Raw genomic sequence first — 19,640 nt, 5'->3', positions numbered from 1 at the left:
ACCGCCATTAAGTGTTGTCTGTAGATATAATTACCCCTGAAGCTGTATGGGACGAAATAGACAGAAATTAGATAATGAAATCGAATACTGCCATCATTCATCAATCATCATCCATGATATGTGCAGCCCAAATAGCAGCAAGGGTATGAAGAAAGAAACCAAAAACGCCAATGTAAGAAACGATAATTCTCAAAGTGACCTTCCACGTCTGGGTGGCAAGCCTGCATCAAGTAAGATAGAGATCGCCATATTTTATTTCGGCAGTTTGGCCTCCCATTCATCAATAAGCCTGGATAACTCCCTAAAAGAAACAGGCTTCACAAGGAAAAGATCAACTCCTGAGTCCAGGGCCCTGAACTCATCGCGTGTACTGCTGAGTCCGGTCAAAGCGATTATTGTGGCTGGCATACAGTCACTCCGTTCTTTCTCAATTGCACGAATGGCGCGCGTTGCCTCAAATCCGTTCATAACTGGCATAGACATGTCCATGAAAATAAGGTCATATCCCTGCAACATCCTTTCGACTGCATCCACGGCCGCTCTGCCATTTTCGGCTTTATCTAGGACCATGACTTTTCGTTTGTTCATGAGAGTCATCATAAGATGAAGGTTGATGTTGTTGTCATCTACTACCAAGACCCGAGGCCTGCTTTGGCTCCCAATCAAGGGAGTGACATGATCAGAGCCATCAGATGAAGACCGAGTAGATAAAGACCCAGGATTGGTGGAATCAGTACTCCCGGATGTTGTGCGGCCAGAGCTGTCGGTACGCGATGTCGATACAAAAGCGCTACGCCCTGTAAGACCAATGATGCAATTGCCCGATGCCGCCATGGGAATTGGTGGTTCAGCATCTGGTGATCGTAGATTTCGTGGTAATGAGGGATTGGACTGTCTAATTGGCAAAGCCGAGCCTGTAGGATTGGGTCGCTCTGGAAATACTAAGCCTTGCCTGGGATTCTGCGGTTTCAACGTAGGGGCTGTCGGATTTGTATTAAGACAGCTCAAGATACCACGGGAAAGTTTCCGTGGACCGCAAGGCCGATGTAGGATTGCCAGAGTGCCAGCAAGATGCGACCATTGTGCCCTAGACTCACCATAATCGCTAGTCTCACTGCAAAAGACGAGTAGACTTGGCAATTCTGGTGGGAAATTGTGTATTTCTTTTGTAGACAAATCCCTTTCATCCGCAAACAGAATATCTATAGGCTCATTGGTAGACAGAGGAACAAGCCTTAGACCATACCAATCCGTGATATACCGAGCCATGGAAGCCCAGAACTGATTCTCGCCAAGATGAGACAGGTCGATTCCCCAGATAGCAGCTCGTTTCCCATTACAGCTGGCACGTCGGGGTTGAGAAGATGCCGTGAGTATATTTTGGTCCGAATTTTCTCTTTCTGACGTTGATTGTGGGCTTTCCTCCCCCACTAGACGTTCAAGAGGAAGCGACACTTTGACAATAGTGCCTTCGCCCTGTCGGCTCCGAATATTTATTTTTCCGTTAAGAGTCTTCACAATGCCGCGAACAATTGATAGGCCGAGACCAGTGCCTACTGACAGCGGATCCTCTTGTGAGAATGGAATAAATAAGTTCTTCTGAAGATATTGCTTCGAGATTCCCTTACCTGTGTCTGAGACAGTCAATGTCACCATATCTTCGAGACCTTGGCGTCGAGAGCGACCTTTTGAGCGCTCAGTGGCCTCGATGCAAACAGAGATCCGACCCTTTTCGGTATACTTTAGTGCATTGCCAAGGATATTCATAATTAAGCGTCTCAGCGATCCCGGCTGGACTTTGTACATCCAGTCATTATCAGGAATGTCAACAACGACGTCTACTCCTGAGATATGACCAACTTTGTTGGTATTTGATGTTGATTTGGAAGGCAGTGTTGACAAGATATCTGTGGCACGATTGGTGGATATGGCTGACTTCTGTATATGGGAATGACCCAAGCACACGCTGTCTATGACATCTTCCGTCAAGAGAGCCACATCTGTCAAAACCAATGTATCTAGGCGCGGCACAGTGTCTTCAGATGATTTTGGTTTCCATGGATCTTTTCCACGCCTGAAGGTTTTTTTGTGTCTTTCTAATGACATGATTTTGCTGAAGTCTAAAACTTGGTTCATTGTATCCAAGAGAGTTCGACCACATGCATTTATCGTATCAAGGAGGGTTTCTTGGAACTGGTCCAAGGTAGTACTCCCGAAAAACTCAGCTGCAGCTAAAACACCATGCAACGGGCTGCGCAATTCGTGGGATATGCTGCTTATAAAATCCCCTTTTTGGCGGTCCGCGATGACCGATTCAACACGGCTGTATTCGGTCATAATAGAAGAGCCGAAGGCAAACACTGAACTCAAATCAACAGCAGGACTGAAAACCCGCGTTGGCCGGGGAGTCCAACAAAAGCACCCAGCGAACCACTGGGAATCTGTGGCATTCCACAGTGGGACAAACATGATTTGAGATGCAGCAGGGAAGAACTCATTAAGTTTGCTGGTCTCTGAAGCCTTGGTCTTCTTCCTTTGCTTTCTGGAATCGTCTGTTGACTGATCTTCCGACGTTGAGAACGTCCCATCGCGGTGAAATGACCAGAGTTTTCCTTTAGGATAGCGACGCGTCAACTGTTTAAGGAATCTGTTGTCAAGATTGACAGCTGGATCCGACAGCGTAGAGCTTGCTTGGTATGAAAACGGATCACCTCTGGTGGACAGCGCAAGAATAGGAGCAGGATCTGTGGATCCAGCAGAGTCACTATGACCAGCTGCGACATATTCAGAGGAGTTGTCACTAGCCTCCAAGAACATGACACCGCCAGCACCGTCCAAGTCCAGACTTTGTCGCAAGAGGTTCGCAGCACGTTGGAAAAGCCAGTGGTTGCTGCTCGAGGAATCCTCTGAACTACTGTCGTCCTGTTGCGAGCTGTGCAACGATTCCGTTGGACTGGGGGGAGCACACATTTCATTATGGTTAGAATCCGAGCTCATAGGATGTGCATCGCCGTTTCGAGACGCATTTCCTGGTCCAGACTGTGCTGAGCAAAATTCCAATTCATCATTTTGGGGGCTTATAGGTTGGCGGGTTCTGAGGTGAGGTGATGCCTGCGGAGACGAACTATGTGCTGAGCTGTTTGATCGAGACGACATGTGAGCGTTGCTGGCAAAACTGGAGTTGCCATCGACGAAAAGATGGAGACCACGCGATAGCCGTGAGGCCCGTCGCCCTTCTGCGGCTTGACGACTAACTAATAAATAGTCCATTACCAACTCCGCCACTTTTCCTAATGTATCCTTCTCGATATCGGATAGCCCTTGACGGGGTTCAGAATCCAGCACAAACAGACAGCCCAGGTTGATACCGCTATCACTAGTTAGGGGAGTTCCGGCATAAAACCGAGAGTGTGGCTCTTGTGTCACAAAAGGCAATCCTCTGAATCGTTCTTCCCGCTGAAGATCGTTGACGATTAAAAATGAATACGATCCATCTTTGTTGTCTGAGTCAATCGCAACGGTCTCCTATTTGAAGGAGTAGACGTCAGTATGTAAAATATCGCAGTATTTCAGATATCGACCTACCTGGCATATGTTCCAATAATCTGACAATGTCGATGTCCCAGCGAAGAGCCTATCCCCTTCCCCAACGGATGACCTTGAGCTTTTAAGATTGGTGTTTCTTGTGGCTTCAGCCAATATAAACTGAGAGTCGCTGTTCAATACACTTTGCAAAGGGTCAGATCAGAATCCACGCTAGAGCAGGAGAGTAATGTACGTAATAAAAGCACGCTGCGCGTTCAGGCGTAGAGCGGCCAGTTGTGCAAAAGAAGTCAAAGTTGTATTTGGGCTTGACGGAGAGCTGCCTTCGACAAAACTTCTCTCTGAGGCAGAGGCATCGGGTACAAAAGGGGTTGTGACTCTTGAAAAATCTCCTATTGCAGCCAGATGCTCATCAAATTGGAAAAGTGATGCATTAAGCGCCGCTGGATTTTCCGGTTGGAAATATCGATATACCTCCCGTTTCTGACGGTCTGCCTCGTAGTCCATGGTTTGGCTGTATGGGTTGAACATTACCCCAAAGCCCAAAGCCTAACAAAATGTGGGATATTAACACGCGGGGTGAAAGAGCTACCAGGTGTACGCCAAAGGAGTTATGATAGACATGTACTCCACGTACGTCATGGCACGTGATGCCCTGCATGTGTCGATCGCGTGGAGTCGCTAAAACAACTCTGAGAACTTGCGGTGATAGGTCAAATATGGAAGAGCTAGGTTGAAATGCGGGCTCATCGTTGGTGTGGATCTCTATGTACATAGGTAACCAAACTTACATGAGAATATGACACAAAAATCTTGGAAAGTGTGGAGACATTAGATGTTAGATCAAGTAATTAAGGGGCGCAAAATTCGACAGCTGGGGGCGATGATATCTTGAGAGCCAGTCTGCTTTCACTCGAGTATGGGTATCACCACATGAGATATCATGCTAAGGTAATGAGAGTATGCCAGGTTGTAGATGGCAAAACGTAAAAAAAAGATTGGGGTATTATGCGAAAAGAGATCCGATGACAGAAACGCCAGAACGCTGGAGGTTCAAATAGAGAGGACGAGAAAAAGAGTGATGTTGGCGGTAGTGGTGGGTCATCGACGATGCGTCAAAAGGGTCTCTTAAGATCGGTGTCCAAGGTTTAGATCATTAACAGGGGAAATGAGAGCATTGACAACATGGCCAGTCTTCCACCCTTGGTCAACGAGCGGTTCACGCTCATTCAGCAAGTGACCTAGGTAAGCGATTCGAACGCGCCTATCATCCTCGAGCTAAAGAACAAATTAGCAATAATCCAGAGAACGAAATGAACAGATCAGTAACAAAAACCAACCTTGGCTTCCTGATGCACTCTCCTCGCCAAAAATCCCACAGTCTGACCCTTACCAATGGAAAGCAGTATATCCGGACCTCCACGATCACTCAATCGAGCAAGCACACGGATCAAATCCCGTTCACTCGTCTTCCCCTTCTCCTCACGGCGGCGTTCAACATCTTGCGAAATTAACTCGTCCCCGGAAGCATCCGCATCATCATCATCAGCGAGCTTACTATCTGAGAGCATCCCAGCATCCTGCTCCTCCTCATACCTAGCAGGGCCGCCATCCTCACTAGCCGTCCTCGAAGACGAAGGAACGATGTTCTCCGGATCACTAACAACACATTGTGGAACCCTGTAAAGCACGCCTTGCTCATCGTAGCAGCCCTCACAAAGATCCCCGGTGGGAACAGTAATGCCCGCCGCATCTAAAATACCCTGCGCAGTAGCCAAGTCACCGTTGCGAATCAGCGATATCACCGTGGAAACAGCGGCCCATATCTCCGGCCTGCCGGTAACGCGCGTCTCGAAGAACTCGGTGCGCTCGCGGTCCAGCTGCGCACGCGTCCATGTCCGTCGCTTACTGTACCACACATGGTTACGCACTGGCTCATTATAGTGCTCGTTTAGAGGGAGGCTGGCGGTGTGCCGCGTGCGTTGCCTTGGTTGCGTGGTGCGGTCACTGGTATCCCTCGTGGCTGTTGTATGTGAGATGCGTTCTTGGGTGTGGGAGGTTTGGTTGTCGACATTATGCGACAGTACTGACGCGCAGCAGCCCTGTGGGGTTTGTTAGTTATGGTTATGGGGCCATTGCGGGTTGGCATGGTATGGAGATGACGGCCGGGGCTTTCGGTCGTGTGACGTTCGACGCCAAGCCAGTCTTATTGATGATAATATAGGCATAGGTATAATTTCTGGGGTTCATGGTCGGGGTTGGATTCTTACCATCTTACTCGTACTCAAGGAGCTCCATATGAGGAGGGGAAATAGTTGGAGAGGGGTTGGCGTGGAGTAGTGGTCAACGCTCTAAGGCGAACTAGATCTAAAGGCTGAGCACAGACCGACTAGGTTGGAGCCCTGGAGACGAGGCAAAGGCGTCAAGGAAAAGGAGGCAACCGTTAAAGGAAAAGAAATAGAAATGAAACAGAAAATGAAACAGAAACAAAGAGAAACAAGGCTACATTCCACAATTTCGCCCATTCGCGCATTTAATGCCGCGGGGACGACTCCAATAGTCACACCACCACAACATTGAATGATTTACAGAGCACAATTGCTTAATTCGTACAAGGTATAGGACTTTAACTGAAAACAAAATACATGAATTCTCATTGCATTTACAAATAGAACCAATTCTAGTCATCTTCGTCATCACTCCCAAAGATAGCTTTAAAGACAGCATCGCCGGGCCGCTCTGCCTCCAGGGCATCATTGCGCTCAGGTTCAATAACTACCGGTGGTGGCGCCGCGCTAACAGGCTGACCAGAATGATCAAGACCATCTGCTGTTGGAAGGTAACCCAACGAGTCTATGAGGAGTTGGTTCATAATATCCTGCGATACCAATTGTTTTGGGCCAGTTTCGGCTTGGAAACCAGCGGACTGGGAGCGCGTGCCAGGTCCGGAACTGGAGGCTCCAGGCCGTTCAGGGTCAAGTTGCACATTCTCCGGTGGTTTGACGTTAAATCGCTTGCATAGAAGACGAGATGGGTAAAAGGGGATTGTGCTTCGGGTCATTGGGCCGAACATGCCAACTTTGGCAGCTGCTACTGCAGGATCGTCCGGCTTTTCAGCGGGTCTACTGAGTCCAGATTCTGTAGAGTCGGGAGCATCCGAGACAACCTTGGGCGCGGTGGACGAGGAGGTAAATCGTGATGCCATAACCCCAGATATGGGTTTGAAGACTTCTGCAGCTCGGCAAAATTCTTGCATCTCTATAACCCAGTCATCGGTGCTAGATCCTTCCGCCCGTTCTGGGAGGGTAGAGCGAGTCCCGGCACTAACTTCGAGAAATATTTGGTAGCGTGCACGCTTTTTCTCATCTTCTTGGTAAGGCAGCCACCCACCACCGGCCCGAGCTAGGGCCTGGGCGGCAGTCTGTTTGTCGAGTTTTGGTACGAGGTCCCAAAGATCCTTGCGCTTCTTTGATTCGGGGAGTTCGTATCCTTTGGGTGCCTTTTCTCCTAAAGCTGGAGGTAAATTGGCGTTGCCGGTAAGTTTGGCAATCTTCTCCCGTGCTTCGGGGGTCATATAATCAAATATAGACTTCCCAGGCAGTTGATCCTCGCCCAGAAGTGCTGCTCTGGACGTGGGATTAAGCGACGAAGCTTTTGCGGCGTCAGCTGTAGAGACATACTTTGATTTATCTCGTTTTTCTGACCATATCTCCTTGGCTGGTTTCCAGCCCTCGGGTATCACAGGAGGATCGTATTTCTTCTCTGAAATCGACATTCCCGAGATGCCATCGGCAAGAATGAATCCATCCAGCGGTAGGCGCCCGTCGCGGCACTTTCTGAAACCGCCAATTCCGCGTGATGCTGCCACCTTCTTCGATATGAACACGGGCTTTGAATTTAGGAGTGGGTTGGATGACGCGATTGTTGGTTCTGGTTTGGCCTTTTTCTTCTTTTTCTTATCCCCTCCAATAGTCTTGTTATATGAGATCTGTGGACCCAGAGAATAAGGATCTTCGTCGTCCGACCCGGTGTCATTGAGAGGGCCAACTCCAAGTCCTCCCCGCCGTGATTCCTTCGGCTTTGGGGGCTGAGCTTTCCCTTGGATAGCCAATCGCCCCCCAAAGAACGAATCGGATTCCTCAGCATCTGGTATGGATGGCAAAGCATTGTGAGACTCTAGGCGCGATTCGCCTTCAAACCCAAGACCTTTGCGGTCGGTCTTGCGAATGAAGGCAACCATGGGTGGGTTCTCAGGAGCAAAAAGGTATGTTTCCTCCGCATCACCACCCGGAGCAGAGCTTTCGTCCAGATTGGCCTTGCGCCGCACCTTAGGTCCGATACCTTGACCTTCGCGCCAACCCATCTTTTTCAAGAGCTTCACTCCCATAGTTTCTCCGCTGGTTTTCAATATATCCATGAGTCCCGCTCTGCGTGTAGCATCTAGCTCCGTTGTACCAAAGCCGGCGAATTCATCGGAGGTCTGTAGTTGTCTGGATTCTTCCTGTTCTCGCAGGTCATCCGCGTCCATGAAATCTTCGGGTCGTTTCTGTTCGGCCTTCTGGGCACGGTTCTGGCGCGATGAGACAAAGGTCGCAGGAGTCCATCCTTCTTTTGAGCCGACGGAGTTGAAGTATCTAACAGACGTCAGTGGTTGTCCTTCCAAGGGTCGTTTGTTTAGAGGCGGCTATTCACCCCGCGCTGAATCCACCGGTGAAAGCGCCATGAAGACGCTTGCTCCCGTTTTCGTCCCGCAGTTCCTGCTTCCATATTGGCACAAAGGACCCATCATCGCGAACTCCCTCGTCGAGTGGTGGTAACGGAGTTCCATAGAAGGCGTATGGTGATTGCTCTGCTTGAAGATCGGCCTCGAGCGCGGCGCGAGTACGTTTTAGAGCCATGATTTTCGAATGGGACAGTCACCCATGAGGAGTAATTGGTCACGTCATCTGCATGGAAGAGATTATGCGCGTCGAAAGAAGTAATGAAGATGTGGGAGTCGCATTGACAGCTCTGAGCTGCGGGTTTGTGCCTGAGGCCTTCGAAGGATCTGGCTTATGTAAGAGCCGAGTCAGGAATGTCTCACCGCCGGGCCATGAAGAACCCGTGGGCAATAACCCTAATGTTTATTAGTCTAATTTGCATGTTTGATCAGTCGTGAAATGATCTTTAAAACATTGATTGATTGTGAATATATCAGTTCTAAAATATGCGATATATGAGTATCCTCCAATATTCACATATACCAAGAGCCGACCGTATCCGAGTCAAATTGGACTCGGCCTCTGCTCGGTCATCCCCGCCGAGGGGTTCCTGATCGGGCACGTCCACGGATTGCTCGGCCACGTTCCAGCAAGGTGATCTACATATTCTACACAAGGTTGCCGATAGATATTATCATGTTGTTCTGATAGGCTGCTTATAGGTCGCTTATAGTTCGCTTAGGTGAAACACCAAATGTAATTTAAATCAAACCTTGGAAAGACCAGCCAAGAACTTTATTAGTATGATGCCTGTAAAACCCTTGGCGCCCTAAGACAGACGTGGGAGGCTAAGGGGCCTTAGGCGGCTCTCTTTTTTTTTCCTTTCCTCTGCTCAACTCCTAGATGTTTGCTACAATTATGTCCTTCTTCACCCCCTTTTCATAGCCTTCATGATTTCTTTTCAATAATCCCTGTAAGATTGTCGAGATTTGGTGTGCGGCTAGAACCTACCTGGGTAGCTCCCGACCTTGGGAACCAATTCTCAATGCTCCGCCCGTTCCCTCGGAACCGCAGGGCATTCTACTTGCTACTGGCCTGCGCAGCAACCTCCATATGCTTCATCAACCTTCTGTTCCTCACCCATGCGGTCGACAGCTCCGTAATCCGCCTCCCTAATCTGGGGCTCTTCACCGCAACAACGAACCCCGTGTTCGGAGAGTATGCGCACGATGAACACCCTATTGCCGACCTGATGAAAGAAGCGGACCGGAAATGGCTGGAATATGACCATGGTCGCTCGACAAGTTTCCGCCGAACCGTCGCCAAATACCGCGAGACATATGGACGACACCCACCTCCCGGTTTCAAGGAATGGTACATGTTCGCACGCAAAAAGAATTCGCATAACGTGGACGACTTCGAACAGATTACGGGCGATCTGCGACCTTTTTGGGCGGTACCTCCAGCGGAAATTCGACAGATGGCAGCCAAGCTACAATTCAGCGACGGGATTGCAGGTGTGCAGATTCGCAATAAGAAGGTTGTTTACTCCCCCATTGAAGGGTGGAGAGTTGAAACACTGAGAAAGTCGATTAAACGCATTGCTCGGTATCTGCCGGACATGGATATTGCGCTTAATATTTTGGATCAACCGCGAGTCATGGTTACATTCGAGGATACCCAGGAATACCTCCGTACCGAGGCCCTCACCAGAAACTTACCCAGCGATGCGCAGGATCAATTCACTCCAGGCATGAAACACCTGTATAATAAAGATTCCACCATCGAGGATCGTGTTGACCCGTCTTGGTTCTCCATCGCTGGAAAGCTTTATATGGACTTCGCCAAAGAGTCCTGTGACCCTGACTCCCCTGCTCGGAATGCCAATCTCACTGTGGAGGATGCCGATAAGCTATACAAATCGCCCTTGGGTGGGTTTATCACCAACTTTACTGCATCCTCTGATCTATGCACTGTCGGTTCCGTTCTCGGGGAGAACCACGGGTTTTTGTTCTCAGCATCCAGCAATATCATCACAAGGAAACTGATCCCGGTCTTCAGCGAGTGCAAGGTTAGCGTGAACAACGACATCCTTTTTCCCGCGAATATGTATTTCATGAACGACAAGCGGTACGTGTACAATTCGCGACACGATTACAAGTGGAAAGACAAAGCGGACACTCTCCTCTGGCGCGGCGTCACCTCCGGGGGTGTTCAACTTGCGGATAATTGGCAGCATATGCATCGCCAACGCTTTGTGCACATTACCAACAGTACTGATATGAGGTCAGAGACGGTCTCCATCCTCTCTGAGACCAGCCCGGGCCGGTATCATACCTATCCCAACTTCTCCCCAAGCAAATTTTCACTGGACCACTTCGATGTCGGCTTCACTGAGGCTTGGGGCTGCATCCCGAACTGCTCCTTCTACGACGATGTTTGGACCTACAAAAAGCCCAAGGACTTCAGCGAGCAGTTCAAGGCAAAATACCTCGTCGACATTGACGGCCACAGCTTTTCCGGTCGCTGGCGCGCATTTCAGCTCAGCAAGTCGCTGGGCATCAAAGCAACTATTTTCCGAGAATGGCATGACTCCCGACTCTTCCCCTGGCGTCACTTCGTCCCCATGGACAATCGCTACGATGACCTGTACGGATTAATGACCTACTTCCTCGGTCTCGACCCAGAAGTATCCCCCGTCGATGCATTCTCAGTTGGCGAACCGTACATCCAGAAGCATGACTTTGAGGCCGAGGTAATCGCATCTCAAAGTCAGGAATGGGCGCAGCACGCGCTGCGCAACGCGGATCTTGACATCTATCTCTATCTCCTTCTCCTTGAGTACGGACGCATCATTGATGACAACCGCGATAGCATTGGGTACAGTGGCGACGGAAGTGAGCTGGACCACTTCGACGATCAATATCCTTTTCCTCCAGCGTTACCTAGTATCGTCAACCCTCTTACCCGGAACACTGATGAACAATGATTTCTCTATATACCATTTCTTGCATCTCCGTTGCATTTTTGTTGCATTTTTGTTGCATCTTCTTCATCTTTTTACCTTCTATGCTTGGAGTCTGCCTTTTTGCACATTGAAGTGTCTGTTCATATATTAATGTCTTAATGACCAGCTACCTTTTTGTCTGCATAACTATTTATTGTCTTGCAGACGTGAATATTGTCATTGTCATATACTTGAAATCTATCTCTGATATATACAATGTAGGATATAATATGTCTCAGCAGTAATAATGTAACCAACATAACCACTAAGAATAATTCATTGGATATGAAATATACAAGACAAGCAACTTCTAGCATTCATCTTAGTATCACCCTATTACATTATGTCCCAATTGAGATCAACGCCCTCAGCAACATGGGTGGAGTCCGACATCGCACAAAAGAAGCATTTCCCTCATATAGTCAACTTCCGAGTCCCCACACATGTACTAGCATCATTGGTCTAGTGGTAGAATTCGTCGTTGCCATCGACGAGGCCCGTGTTCGATTCACGGATGATGCACTACTTTTTTTTTGTCTTTGATAATTTGTGGTATTTGGAAGAATCTTCTTTTTTGCTGTAATTCGACGGACAATGGCATAGAAACCGTGGGTGAATGTTGTCTTGGTCTTAATTCGCTACGTACTCTGCCCACTTTGAATCCTAATTCAATGATAATATATCAAAAGCACTGGTAGACATGTTTTGAACAGAGATGTTTCTGTCAAGCAGTCTCAATATTATACATAGGACATCAGTCTTTCAATCAAGGATTCTCCAGAAGATCTTTAGCAGTCACTCTCCGATTGACATCCATGTCAAAGTCCCGCGCATGACCTTCACAAATGCGGGTGGAAGTAGTTGTTTGGTGGATGATTGAAGTGGATGATTGAGATAGAGCTTGTATATAGATGCTTGTCGAGGCGAGCTTTTTTTTTTACACCACCACAGCAAACGGTCTTGAGAGTCTCCTTTAAATGGGTACACGCTGTAACCTCTTCCCGACGAGAAGTCTCCTTCAGAGACACTCCTGCGGAGACTCTGTCGTTCAGGACCGTTTCTTTTCATTCCTCCTCTTTTAAGGTCGAAGCATTGTAGTAGTCGAATGTCGATAGTTGATTGCAGTGGATGGTTGGTTGAAGGTTGATTGAAGTTGATGCTTGAAAGGTATGATTGTATGAAGTTGATACTGGAAGTGGCTGTTTGAATGTGGTTGATTGATGCTTGAAGTGGATGATTGTTTGAATGTTGTTTGAAGTGATACTGGGAGTGGTTGATTGAAATCGTTCGAGGTGTTTTCTTTTTTTGTTTTTTTTTTTGTTTTTTTTGTTTTTGCTTTTGTGTGTTTTTGCTTTTGTGTTTGCTGTTGTTATAAGCATGCCGATTGTCTTGAAGCCGGAACCTATCACGGTAAGGCTGGATGTAGTTGAGCGCATGTCTAGTACAGTCAGCCCCATGTCACTGGGTAATACGACGAGGGAAGATGAAGAATAGGTGACAATATAGACAAGAAACAAACCTCATAAAGTAGAAGGTGGAAAGAGAATGTAGTTGGGTTGTCTGAAGAATGATGAACATGACAGATGCCATGAATGGATGCTTGTGATGTGGTGGTTACCTGAAGAATGAATGTAAGTATATGAAGAAAAGAGACAGCAAGAACATACTAGTCACTGATGGATGATGGGTACGATAGATGCCAGGCAAGTTGAAGGATGCTTCTGACGTGGCTGAGTTATTTGATGGATGATGAAAATGACAGGTGCCATGAATGGATGCTTGTGATGTGGATAGGATGTCCGAAGGATAAATGTAAGTTATGGAAAAAAGATATAGTAAGAGCAGACAAGTCATGTGATGGATGATGGACACGACAGGTGGCAGGCATGTTGGATGGATTGCGCTGCGATGTGGTTGAGTTGATTAAAAAGGATGAAGAGAGAGACAAAAAGTAAGTGCAGAAGTGGGAATCAGCCTGTTTATATACCTGGCCCTACTGCAAACACTGCAAAAGTCGAACGTCTCGCTTAGCCAAAGTGGTAAACAACCCCAAAAAGGAAAGAACCTTGGGAAGGAAAGAACAAAGGAAAGAGGCAAATAGATAGTTCCATCTGACCGCCCAACGATTCAAGCGAGCCCATCTCAGGAATGGGGAGACAATGTTCTACCATTTTCCTAGATAATCAAATCAGCAACAAGTCTTGTCAGATACCAAATCTATCAAGCAATCTCACACGTACCATCTTCATCCTAGAAGTGAGCCACCACCTCAGGACTAAGCGCCAGAAATGCAGCAGGCGGCATACCCAGCACAACAATCGACCCTGCAAGATGGGCTGCTTCATACAAATCTTCGGCAGTGTGATTAGCACTGAAAAGCCTCTTCAGACCAAGGAGATCACATGCCTATATTGAAACAATCAGGACTTGTGTTAAGAAGAAGCCACGAGAAGCGGAATACGGGCCAAACGCACTGCAAGCCCAACACACCAATATCGACCGGATAGCTCACGGCACCTCGAGCATCATCTCCGGCGTGCAATATGGCATAGGCATGGCATGGCAAGATAATCATACGGCCTAGGCCCGATCCTAGCCTCACCGAAACCACAAAGCCGCAGCGGTCCCTCCTTCGAAAGGATAGCTAGAGACAAATGGTTCAGTCATGCGGATGGGGAGGTCATCTCGGAGTCTTCGATACCCTTGAACTTGGCGTTCTCGCTGTCGTCGTCGCATACTAATAAATTACCGAAATCAACATCTATACAGGGCAAGGAAATAAACGAGTGCCCCCATTTTACCAGCAAATTGCTCCCCACATGTCAAGTGTTCATCCAGGGAGAGAGAATATTCGGCAATCCTTTGATTCTTTCACAGTCGCTGGTCCATCTGGCAGACATATATCGTACTGTTTCAAGAACCCGCGTGTATCAGTCTCTTCGATCTCAGAGAAAGAATGCCGAGAACAGAGTCCCAGAGGAGATGGCCAAATATATCCTGAAGGAATTACTCCAGGCCTGGATTTCCTGCATACCGAATGCAAGGTTGTACACACTGGCCGGTTATTATCCCACGTCCAGGTGTGCAGCGCTCACGGTGAAATACTAACTTGTGGATATAGGCTTTCAATGCGACATAATTGTTGTCTCTGTGGTTATAAGCTATTATCTACTTGAATAAGAAGAAATTGTTTGTTCTTGACAAACCTAAGGTTCCATGCCAACCATGTACTTGGACAACTGCCCCAGCCTAGCTTCGAACATACTTGAGTTTTTCTTCGGCTGGCTAGTCTGCTTCGATAATTGGGACTCCATGCACTGGAAAGGATCGGGGTTTCTCTTTGGTGGTGGTCCAATGTTGATGATGGTCTCAATTAGAAGGCTGTCGTCGGTGAGGCTCTGCCAGGAATGCGATCGGCGGGATTTATTCCCGGCTGGATTCTGATTATTCTTGCACGTAAGCGAGCGTTGAAGCATCCTCTTAGTAGAGACCTCATTTGTTGCGCTAGTGAAAAGATTTAAGGCCGGGAAATTGATTTCTAAGGTTGGCTGGGTCGGTGTGTCGTCAACATTGACGCGGCTACCCCTGCGCCATCCCGTCTTCCGACTCTGCCCCCTCTAATTCTTGTCTCTGTCTTTTCATTTCATATGCCTTAACTCAGAAGAAAACAGTTTGATTCCATTGTAGCTTCATATATATATGTAGTGTATGTACGGATTCAACGCAGAAGGAAAGAAGGATAGCATGTACCAATATCAGTCAGAGCAATCACATGTTATATATGGAAAATCATTTTGCACATTTCATGACTTTTAGTTGCGTATGTTGTAGATATTGCGAATTATGCTTCTGGGAGAAGATATCTAAAGAATATTCAAGAAAGCATCTAAAAAGACTTCGAAAAAAGACATGCCAGGCCGCATAAGTGGCAGACAATTCACAAAAGGAATGACTGGAAGGCAACAATAATGCGTATATCAATAGACCGGGTCTCATCACCAAACCACCGAGACCTATTAAATGCTCAACACACCCATCTAAAACTGCATCAAGCCAGCAACGAACGATCCCACAGCCATGGCAAAGATAGAACTATAGTAAGCCGGGGCAGCAGAGACATAACTCATGGAAGAAGCCGCCGCAGAAGCCGACGCCGACGAAGAAGCAATCAACGACGAGCTAGCCTTAGCCGAAGACGAAGTCCTACTGGAAGCGACACTGGAGCTGGAGTTCGACGAGCTCAGGTTGGTAGAGATAGTAGCGTTCGTCGCCTTGATGCTGGTGTAGTCGCCCGTCTTATCGGTGTACCTGTACGCGGAAGCCGGGGTGTAGTTGATGATATTGACCGACTCAACGTAGAACGAGAACGGACCTTCGGTGTAGTCAGTCTCGCCGCCGGCCCACTCGATCGTACCCTCGGAGTTATCTGGGTCGCCGCCGGCCCAGATGCCGATGCGGATGCGCATGGGCGTTTGGGGGTAGTTTGTGCCGTCGACGGCATCGGCGTACTCGAGTGTGCGCACGACGACGCCGTCCAGGAGCCACTCGATGCGCTCGGCGGTCCAGTCGACTGAGTAGGTGTGGAATGTTTCTTCTGGGGTTGAGACTGTTACGGTTGTGCCGCGGTCGTAGGAGGTTGTGTTGCCTTTTCCGAAGTAGTCGGTTTCGGCTTCAGTGTCCCAGGTACTGATTTGTTCCTGCGTATTGCGTTAGTGGTTGCTATTTGAGGGGATTGGAGGCTTGGTGGCGTCTGATGCCGGTGAACTCACCCAGTCGATCTCGTCGAGATCGTCGGACTCGAGGATCCAGGTGCTGACAATACCGGTGCCGTTCGCGGTTCTCATCTTGACGTCGACATGGCCGAAGAAGATGTAGAACTCGCTTTCGATTGTCGGCGCGTCACCCTGTTCGTTGATGGTGAACTTGGCGCCTAGGTCGGTGGTGGTTACGGTGCCGGCGGTGGTGTTCCAGCGACCTAGAGATCCAGCGGTGAAGTCGGTGTTGAGACGGTACTTGTTCAGACCGGTGTCTGCTGGGCAAGTCTCTGAAACCAAACTGTCAGCGCGGGTCCGCAGCGAAGTACATGAGACAGTCCATACTATTCATAGGGTCGCAGCTGGTAGTAGTCTGCGCAGCCGCAGTCGCAGCCAAGGCGAGAGCAGCCCACTTGCAGTAAGACGGGAAGCCCATATTGAAGTCTGTAGAGCGATAGAGCGAACGACTGAAGTAATAATGCACAGAACGATCGACAAGGATTGAGAAAACAGACGAATCCCCAGGAATTATAAACAGTGGGATTTAGGATTTAGTCTCAGGAACAAGCGAGAGCAAGATATATATGAACTTGGGTCCGCTATTTTTATTCTTAGATGTGCGTCAATAGGTCCAACCTTGGAACATCGCATCGACCACGACGCAAATACATCCAGCCACCACATCGGAGGATAGCGATTGGCTCCGTGCACAGGAACCATAGTGGAGCAGGCTCGGGCGATATGAGATGTATATGTTGTAGAATATCGGCATGTATTCGTTGTGGCCGTGCAATTAATTGGCGATCCACCGGAGAAAGCTTGGATGGGAGATGACGGGGCAGCTTGCGTAGTTGGCCCCAGATAGTTAGGAGCTAGCGGGAGGACTACGTACGCCCGAGAATATTTTCCCCGACTCTAGCATCTTGGGGTTTCAGTCGATATTCTTTCTGTGCTGCATTATTTATTGCGTGAAATCGGATATATGTTGTTGACACGTCATGTGGATTGCGTCCCGACCAAATCGAAGACGAACGGCCTACGCACATTGACTTGATGTGAAGCACCATACTACTATTCAGACAATTGTGAGTGCCTGATGGTTATTTTCCTCTGTGGGGAACTAGAAATGCCCAAATTGCGCCATGTCTGAGTTTTATCTCAAATGATTGGCAGACATGGCCTATCAAAGATTTGGCCACCAAGATGGTTGGTCCTCATACGATTGACAACGATGTCCTAAATGAAAAGGACTCTCCTGTTCTTTTCCCTCACTCTGCTACTGCCAAACGCCACTGCAGACCCACAAGCGTAAAACAAGAACCGCCAGCTAGTGTAGGTACCAGGAATGGCAAATTCTGTCAGCGTAGGTGGGGGTCCGCAAAACACACAGATTATTACAATATGCTGATGTATTGACAAAATGAACGAAGAATGACAATGGCGAGCTAGATATACCCTCAACTAAGAAGGTCCATCACGAACCAGCAGGAAAGCCTCGTACTGCTTCCGAGTAATCTTCCGGCACTTCTTGCCCCAGTAGATCATCGGGACAGTCGTCATAATAAAGCAGAAGCTCAAGACGCCAATCGCAATGAAAACCTGCGCAAGACTCTGCGCATCCAACCAATTCTGGGCAGTGAATGTGAAAATACAACCAATAGTGTTGTTAATGACAGAGACACCGACCATGCCCTCCAACACCATATCTGGGTACGCATCCATGAGATACGCCATGCTCAGGTCGCCTGCACAACCCCATCCGAAACCAATGAATCCTAGTCCCAGATACGGCAGATGCCAGTCCCAGCCTTTATCCGAACCGATGCCGAATAGCATGAGGCCAGCAGGACCGATAAACGCAACAGGCAACAGGAGCCAGAGACGCTGCTCAGCCTCAAAGACGCCCTTGTTTCGCTTGGCCATCCACATGACGAAGAAGTCGGAGAACCATCCACCGTAAATGCAGCCGAGAACTGACCCGATCAGGGTCGGCACGTTCATGATGCCCACTGCAGCGTCGCTGTAGTTCCAGGGTGCCTCGTACCAATTGTCCGCTTCCACGGTGAGGTAGAAGGTCAGCCAGGCATCTTGGGCACCCCATTGAAGACCCGAATAGAGGACTGCCGGGAAGGTGAAGACGCGCAGTGTGTGCAACAGGCGACGGCAATACTGCTTGAAGCCGGTCCCGACCAGGGTTGGCGATGGCGTGATCAGGGCAATGCGCTGGAAATACGTCTTTCCTTTCTCCTGGCCGCATTCTTCGTCAAGTTCGCCGTCGGAGGGCGCCCGTTGTACGCTGGCAGTTGGTTTATCCTTTTTCTCCAGGGGGAGGTCATTCGACGTGGACTCAGCGTTGACAGAAGGCGCATCATGCCCGCGAATAGGGTTGTTCCGATCAAAGAATGTTTCCTCCAATGTGAAGTAAAAGATAACGATCAAGCCCCCGGATATGATGGCAGCAAACCAACCCACCCATCTCCACCCCAGGTAAGAGTCGGTGATGAAGCTGGACACAATGGGTCCCGTGAATGTACCGATACTCGTGGCAAGAACGTACAATCCCAGGACCAGGCCTCTTTGATGCTGGAAGAACAGATCTGAAAGAGACAGCTGGGCAAGGGCCTCCGCGCAGGATTCGGAGGCGCCCACGAAAAGTTGGCTCCAGATGTTGTCCCCGACATTTTGTGTGCAGGCTAGCCCGATGGAGCCAATGATGGAAAACACCAGACAAATCAGATAGGAGATACGTCTTCCATACAGGAAAGGTGCTGGGCCGAGGAGCAACGTTGTGTATCCAATGCCAACAAACAAGACGCCTGCGGCGATGTTGATCTGGTCCCACGTGATACCTAGATCGGCGTTCATCCCGTTCCCAGCGTTGCCGGCATCGTTGGCGGTTGCCGCGGTCAGGGCAACAAACACAAGGACCAGAAATGAATGCCAGTACCGTCTCCAGATGCTCCAATTGAGTGGGTCATTTGGAGAGTTGGTGGGCGAGGGGATTAATGTGATCTCCCCGCCAACGCAGATGCGCTCGGTGCCATTGAGCTGCAGGTCCTCTTCCATTTCTGAATTTAAAATCGGAATCTGATTAAAACCCGACCTGGCGAGTGATTCATGCTGGAGACATGTTATCGAGAGGAAAAATAGAGCGTATCAGCCTCTATGATGGGGGAAGAAGAAAGAAAAGGGAAAATTGTGAGAGCAAGAATTTTCGATTTGCGTGTGGGGCTCCTGCCCGAGATAAGCATGGGCCAAGCATTTCAGGGCCCTATAGAATTCGATGTAGTCCTCTTCGTTTTGTTGTTTGGTTTATATACATATGTTATGTTCTTTGGAAGGTAGGACCGAGGAGATAACAAGGCCATTTTAGAAAGCTGCCGTGTATTTTCATACCCTAAATGGCTTATTGCAGCCCCAGATCTCTCAACTTCTGGTCGTGTGATCAAAACTTCAAGCTTGAATGCCAACTTGTCAACTTAGATTGGTTTTTATTTTCTGAACTTTCTCCTATATAACAGGTCTATGCTATTTGTTACGTGTTCTAGACAAAAGAAGAGCTCTAAAGTTCCTGTATAGAGATCACTTGGTATCTAATTTGCTTTTCTATCGTATCATTCATTGTCTCTAGTCTTT

The 19,640-nt window shown here is 48.5% G+C and overlaps 6 protein-coding genes across 6 annotated transcripts; 1 reads left to right on the top strand and 5 right to left on the bottom strand.

Moving 5' to 3' along the window:
* Window positions 1-252: 252 nt before the first annotated feature.
* Window positions 253-4,050, bottom strand: LCP9604111_1908 (uncharacterized protein; the record flags this gene model as incomplete). Its single annotated transcript, XM_039069326.1, has 4 exons — window positions 253-1,553; window positions 1,629-3,525; window positions 3,586-3,727; window positions 3,779-4,050. The coding sequence occupies 4 exons, from the start codon at window positions 4,048-4,050 to the stop codon at window positions 253-255; spliced, it is 3,612 nt and encodes a 1,203-aa protein (XP_038932035.1).
* Window positions 4,051-4,671: 621 nt separating this feature from the next.
* LCP9604111_1907 (uncharacterized protein) lies at window positions 4,672-5,816 on the bottom strand (the record flags this gene model as incomplete). The annotated part of the gene is made up of 3 exons (XM_039069325.1): window positions 4,672-4,821; window positions 4,884-5,645; window positions 5,814-5,816. The coding sequence occupies 3 exons, from the start codon at window positions 5,814-5,816 to the stop codon at window positions 4,672-4,674; spliced, it is 915 nt and encodes a 304-aa protein (XP_038932034.1).
* A 407-nt stretch (window positions 5,817-6,223) lies between these two features.
* On the bottom strand, window positions 6,224-8,441 carry LCP9604111_1906 (uncharacterized protein; the record flags this gene model as incomplete). The annotated part of the gene is made up of 2 exons (XM_039069324.1): window positions 6,224-8,177; window positions 8,236-8,441. 2 exons carry the CDS (start codon window positions 8,439-8,441, stop codon window positions 6,224-6,226), a joined length of 2,160 nt encoding a protein of 719 aa, XP_038932033.1.
* An 847-nt stretch (window positions 8,442-9,288) lies between these two features.
* Window positions 9,289-11,232, top strand: LCP9604111_1905 (CAZyme family GT90; the record flags this gene model as incomplete). Its single annotated transcript, XM_039069323.1, has 1 exon — window positions 9,289-11,232. The coding sequence occupies one exon, from the start codon at window positions 9,289-9,291 to the stop codon at window positions 11,230-11,232; it is 1,944 nt and encodes a 647-aa protein (XP_038932032.1).
* Window positions 11,233-14,195: 2,963 nt separating this feature from the next.
* On the bottom strand, window positions 14,196-16,440 carry LCP9604111_1904 (glycoside hydrolase family 16 protein; the record flags this gene model as incomplete). Its single annotated transcript, XM_039069322.1, has 6 exons — window positions 14,196-14,304; window positions 14,360-14,396; window positions 14,457-14,489; window positions 15,458-15,947; window positions 16,020-16,294; window positions 16,350-16,440. The coding sequence occupies 6 exons, from the start codon at window positions 16,438-16,440 to the stop codon at window positions 14,196-14,198; spliced, it is 1,035 nt and encodes a 344-aa protein (XP_038932031.1).
* A 1,025-nt stretch (window positions 16,441-17,465) lies between these two features.
* LCP9604111_1903 (uncharacterized protein) lies at window positions 17,466-19,070 on the bottom strand (the record flags this gene model as incomplete). The annotated part of the gene is made up of 1 exon (XM_039069321.1): window positions 17,466-19,070. The coding sequence occupies one exon, from the start codon at window positions 19,068-19,070 to the stop codon at window positions 17,466-17,468; it is 1,605 nt and encodes a 534-aa protein (XP_038932030.1).
* Window positions 19,071-19,640: the final 570 nt, after the last annotated feature.

This window comes from Penicillium roqueforti (genome assembly GCF_015533775.1).
Source record: "Penicillium roqueforti strain LCP96 04111 chromosome Unknown scaffold_02, whole genome shotgun sequence".
Classification (NCBI taxonomy): Eukaryota; Fungi; Ascomycota; class Eurotiomycetes; order Eurotiales; family Aspergillaceae; genus Penicillium; species Penicillium roqueforti.
The sequence above is the reverse complement of the archived record's forward strand: the minus strand, read 5'-3'. Positions and strand labels throughout refer to the sequence as shown.